At 32.0% G+C, this 5,937-nt stretch overlaps 1 protein-coding gene across 1 annotated transcript; it reads left to right on the plus strand.

The window, feature by feature from the left end:
• The first annotated feature begins 2,746 nt into the window (after nucleotides 1–2,746).
• Nucleotides 2,747–4,407, plus strand: LOC149161198 (protein LURP-one-related 15-like). Its single transcript, XM_089436911.1, has 3 exons — nucleotides 2,747–3,106; nucleotides 3,750–3,962; nucleotides 4,046–4,407. Exons 1-3 carry the CDS (start codon nucleotides 2,831–2,833, stop codon nucleotides 4,217–4,219), a joined length of 663 nt encoding a protein of 220 aa, XP_089293037.1. The 5' UTR covers nucleotides 2,747–2,830; the 3' UTR covers nucleotides 4,220–4,407.
• The last annotated feature ends 1,530 nt before the right edge of the window (nucleotides 4,408–5,937 follow it).

Raw genomic sequence — 5,937 nt, forward strand, 5'->3', positions numbered from 1 at the left:
GTTCAAGGAACAAAAAATGATGTGGCAGCTACCGGATTGGTTGATGTTGCAGTAGAACCAGTGCCACTTGCTTCAACTAAATTTTTTAGTTGCCTCTTCACTTCTTCTTTAGCCTATCTATTCTGGTCTAAAACTTCCAATGCTTTCATGGCTCTTCAGATGAGTTCAAGATTTGTTTTTGTGCAAGGCCCTACATCAAATCTAGGTATTTTTGCAAGGTGATACTTCAATCTGTACACCCCCCCGGACATATGGAACCCACACAACTTGCAAGTCAAGTTTAGTCTATCATTCGGAGCATTAGGTTCACCAAATTCCCAGAAAGGGTCCAATTTCCTTGGCATGTTTGTTTTTGAACTTTGAAGTTGAAAACTTGAATGGTGTTTTGGTGAAGTTGTGAACCTATGGGAAAATAAGGATTACAATTTAGTATTTACAAGTTACAAACTTACAATTTAGTATTTTAATTTTTACATTGTACAAAAACTAAAAAAAATTACATACATTTTAAGAAACCCCATTCCAAACCCAACCAAAAAAACTAAAAAAACAATACATCAAAAACCCCATTCCAAACCCAACAAAAAAAACTAAAAAAAATTACATTGGACAAATGTCAAAAACCCCATTCCAAACCCAACCAAAAACAAGAAAAAAAACAAAAACAAAGTTTCAAAACAATGAAAACAAAAAAAAATTGGTGCCCATACCGTTTTTATGGAGATAATCGGTCTCCTCCTTAGCACACTCTTTGATTTTCTCCTCCACGCAGTTGATTTAGCTCCAAGCCTCTCCAACACTCCACTGCCCTCCGTGCGCTCAGCTGTGCAAATGAAATGAAATAAAATTGTTTTTTGGCTTATAAAACCAAGCTGCCCTGACCCTCCACGATAATTTCAGAAAAAATCGCGTACAAATTTTTTTGCAAGTACTACTCGCAATATTATCGTTTAAATGAAAAAATCGCGAGAAACCAATAAAATCGCGATATTATTGCGATTTTAACAACACTGATTTGAACCACCAAATTTTAGAGCACCTTCAACTCGTGCTTGTGTCATGCTTCTTGGTTTCAAAATATCCCAACGAATGTTCTTAAAAATAACAATAACCAATAAATAGAGCACCACCAACTACCGAACTTGCAAAGCCTGTTCCTGTTCCTTATAGGCTTTTATGACCAATACTAATTTTTTGAATCTATTATTTATCTTCCATATGCAACAACATTGGCTTTGATGCGTTCATACCCATGAGGAATCTCCCATGTGGTCATGAGAATGATGCAATATGATCACTATAATCAATGCCACTAACACCAGTGACATCACTTTGGTCTCATGGATAATTTATTGTACCATGGAGGGGGCCATCATTTCCAATAATTGATACTGTGATAATCATATTTACAGTGAATTCCCAAACCGAAATGGGGGAGGATTATGATACATTTCCTTGCAACCAGATCCCTTTGATGGCCAAAATATTTACAGAGATTAAAAAATTTAATAAGTTTACTTCAATATTATATGTTTTTAATTGTATTACAAAATTTGGAGTAATGAAAGGGGTGTCACAATCCTTTTTTTTTTTAAAGAACACTGTCTTCTATTCTATCATTATCTGCAAAAGATGGGATATGCGATGTTCATATCAACAACATTTTCCATATCACTAATTGCCACTTCTAATAATGCCATTCATTTTTCATGGTCTAGTTAGGTTTAAATCTCCTGGCATTCTAGCACCTTCTTTCATGGTTGTCAGTTACTTCACAAAGTTTCCACAAAAAAATAAGTTCAACTCATTATTTTCTTTAACACACCCAATACATTTAATGATCTCATTTATTTTTCATAGTCTAGTTAAGTTTAAATCTCCTGGCATTCTAGCACCTTCCTTCATGGTTATCAGTTATTTCACAAGGTTTCCACAAAGAATAAATTTAACTCAATATTTTCTTAAACACACTGGATACATTCAATCATCCCAATGAGTATGTACATGGATCTTTGAAAACCACAATCAATGAGGTGGAGGCATCTACATTGGACCAAACAGAGGAAAAAGCAATCTTGGATTGTTCTACTAAGAAGAGAATATGGTTTGTGGACACACTAGGTCTTGTAATCTATTCAACACCAACTACAATTGACTCTTGGTAAGGAGAGTTTGAATGGAAATCTTGATACAACATTAATTTGTTGGGATATAAGAAATCTAATGATACTTAGTTTGTAATATTTTATTTTTTCTTTAATATAATTTTGAAAAATATTTAATGATGTAAAAAGTATTTCATATATCTTTTATAAAGATGTTTCTAAAAATTGACTATAGTTTAATTAGGGTTTCTAGAAATTGAATATGGTTTAATTAGGTTTGTATTTTTTATTAGATTAGGTTGAGAGGAGGTGTTGTAATAACACATTAAGTGAGATAGTATTCGATTCAAAAATAATAAAACATAATGTGAATGTAACTAAAAGGTAATATAAGTAACAATAATAATAAAAATGACCAGTCAATTAAGTTTTTCATAAGTGGTAAAGAGAAATAATCATACAGGAAAAAGTCAGAGAAGAACCATTCAGTCACAGCGGACGCGTATGTTACGGTAAAAAGTCATCCACAAAAGAATCATTGAGAAGAACCATTCAGTCACAGCGGACGCGTATGTTACGGGAAAAAGTCATCCACAAAAGAATCATTGAGTCGTAACGGACACGTACAAGGATCCGCGTCTGGAAAGAAATATAATAAATATTTAGATTTCACTGACTTTCCTCAATACAATTGATTGGCAGCACTTCTCCCCAATTAAATCAAAATGCATACGGAACAGCCTTACTTCCAATCCCAACCTCAGAATTTTGCAGGGCCAAACAGCCGAACAGTAGCCGTGATTGGCAATCAGTTCTGTGCTTCTTACCCAACTGAATTAACGATACAGAAGAAGGTCATTAGCTTCAGCGGCGGCGATTTCAATATCTTGGACAGCAATGGAAACCTGTTTCTCGCTGTCGATGGCAGGGCACTCAGCCTCAGAGGCACACGGATTCTGAGAGACCAATATGGGAATCTCCTCGCCACCATGAAAAAGAAGGTAAACCCACAATAATACTGATACATTTTGTCATCAACATATTGATTATTTTTCAAGGAAAATACTTCACAGGATTTGAACCTGTGACTTAAATTAGGTGTGATCTAATTTTCGTGGAACTTCACGGGATTTGAACTTATGGCTTATGGATTTAAAGTTGCTGAAATAGAAATGAATTATGATTCTACAGGTTATTAGAACATTTAATATAATCTTTCTTTTTACCTGCTTGAATACCACGTTTACTAGTGAACAGTTTCAGATTCAACCAGTACCTTAACATGAACGTTGCCTCCAAGAGCATAAAAAAGATTGTATCGGAATTGAACCTTGCTAATCCTGAAAACGTCTCCAAGAAACAGTAAAAATATTGTACCGAAATTGAGCACTGTTCATCCTGAAAAACCTCAAGGGAATTGAACCTTGCAAACTTTGAAAAACTCAGGTCAAGATGAAAGATTGGATAAACTAAATTCACTCCTGAAAATCCTCGAGGGAATTGAACCTTGTAAACTTTGAAAAACTCAGGTCAAGATGAAAGTTTGGATTAACTAAATTCACAAACACTATTATTTTCCAAAAACTATTATGGCATCTGTGAGTCTGATTGTTGTTTTCTCTTTAATGATTTATCTCATGGCAGTTGCTGAGCCTTCACTCCACATGGGAAGCATACCGAGGCGAGGGAACCAGGCCAGAAAATCTGATTTTCACTGCACTGAGGTCCACACTGTTTCAGTTGAGGACTTCTCTGGACGTATATTTGGGCAATAATGCTCACGTTGATTTTAAGGTCAAGGGCAGCTTCTTTGAACGGTCTTGTACAATTTATCAAGGAACCACCGTCATTGCCGAGGTATAATACCCTGTTTTGTCTGGTTCACATATATACGAAAACACAGACATAAAACATAATTCTCATGAATAACTTGTTTGCAGATGAGGCGTAAATACACGGTTTCACAAGTTTTAATGGGGAGGGATACGTTTACAGTTACTGTGTATCCGGGGGTCGATTATGCCTTCATAGTGGCTCTTGTGGTAATTCTTGATGAAATCAACCAAAGTAAAGGTGCAGGTGGAGGAGCAGGTGCAGGTGCAGGTGGAGCTTGAGCTTGTATTTGATGAGATATACGGTGGATTGTATTTGAAATTGTATCTGTTTGCGCATGTGTAAGGATTCTTATTATTCTACTCATAGTATATTGTGTTAAATTATTTGACTATTGATTATCCCCCTGTAGCATATTGTGTTTATTTAATTGAATATTGAAATATTTCGACAGTTAATTAATTAAAGATAGAATTCTGGGCATCCCATTTATAGCTTTATATGTGTTTCTTGTTAAGTGAAATATAGAATTCTTGGCATCACATTTATAACAACTTATATTTATTTTTAAGAGTAAAGTGGTTTTTTTTTTGTTTTGAAGTTTGTAATTTTAATATAAAATATATCATTAGATTTATTTTAATTTTGAATTTTGATGAATTTGTGTTAGTTTTTAGTAATATTATATATATATATATATATATATATTTCACATTTTTATATATAGAAATATTGTTTTTTATTTTATTTTATTGAAATTTTAATTTAATTCTCATAGAAATTTTTTTAATAGTAGTGAGGATAGAAGGTTTAGATATATCTTAAAAGTAATGATAATTTTTTTCTTTTTAGATTTAATTTAATTTTTGGGCATGTGGTATTGATAAACCATGGTATTGGCTCATTTTATGGTATCAAAGCTTATTTACAAGTTAATAACAAAATCAAAATATAACAAATTGATTTTCACTTTTTATTATTAATTGAGCGAACATCTAAATGTTTATATTTTCTGTATTCAAGCTTCTGTGATCCATAATGAATTAAACAAAGTCTTTTAGTAGAAATCACATGAGCCAATTTTTTGGCCAACACATTTCGAACCAAGTGTAATTTATATTATTTTTAACATTTTATTTATTACTTTTAACTTTTTTAATTACTTTATTTTATTTTATTTTAGTGGATATATAAATGTTAAATGTTTATGCTAAATGTTAAACATTTAGTGACAGATATTGACATTAGATTAAATTTATTAAATGTCAAACATTCATTAAATTAAATTTGTTAAATGTTAAATATTTAGGCTTAACATCTATCCATACTAAGCCTCTTCACCCAAAAATATGATTAGATATAAGACCAAATGTATTGTTTTTGTTTTATGAGTTTATTTGTACCTTACAGTCAAATTGTAAATAAACAGATTGCTCGATTAATTATTGTTAGGATTGAATTTCATGTTGTTTATATCTTTTTGTGTATTTGTATTTAATTAAAGTTTGTAGCTTAATATTATTATGATTTTGTGATGGGATGCATGGATTTTATTAGTTGTAATTAGTTAAACGCTTAAAAACATGTTCGAAAAGAAAAAATAATTAATATTTTTGTGTTGAGAGACATTGGCCAGCCCAGTATGGAAGAGATGTTTTAATGTTATGTAAACATTGAATTGTTCAAATTACATAAAAATTAAAATAAAATAAAATTATTAATTATTAATTATAATTATTAATAATTAAACCAACATAGTTCCATTTTAACTTTAGATCTATCAAGTGTTAACAGGGATCAAATCTCTGCAGGAGCAAACCCTTCATCAAGTTTTACACTCAAAAAAGAGGTTTGCACCTTGAGAGATTTGATCCTTATTGACACTTGATAGATCCAAAGTTAAGATGGATCTAGGTTGGTTTAAATGAAACATAAATGATTATTTACATAAAGAAAGTTTTAAAAATATAGCCCCACTCCTCCACTTGCACTTCCTCAC

Source organism: Pinus tabuliformis, chromosome 5_2 (genome assembly GCF_031772625.1).
Source record: "Pinus tabuliformis cultivar Carrire ecotype Pingquan chromosome 5_2, CPIR1, whole genome shotgun sequence".
NCBI classification, from domain to species: domain Eukaryota; kingdom Viridiplantae; phylum Streptophyta; class Pinopsida; order Pinales; family Pinaceae; genus Pinus; species Pinus tabuliformis.

What these genes read in the sequence shown, in the direction of transcription:
- LOC149161198 (XM_089436911.1), top strand. Translation starts at nt 2,831, where the DNA reads ATGCATACGGAACAGCCTTACTTCCAATCCCAACCTCAGAATTTTGCA. An exon ending in TCGCCACCATGAAAAAGAAG is followed by an intron (nt 3,107 to 3,749) that starts GTAAACCCACAA and finishes ATCTCATGGCAG; the next exon opens with TTGCTGAGCCTTCACTCCAC. An exon ending in GAACCACCGTCATTGCCGAG is followed by an intron (nt 3,963 to 4,045) that starts GTATAATACCCT and finishes ACTTGTTTGCAG; the next exon opens with ATGAGGCGTAAATACACGGT.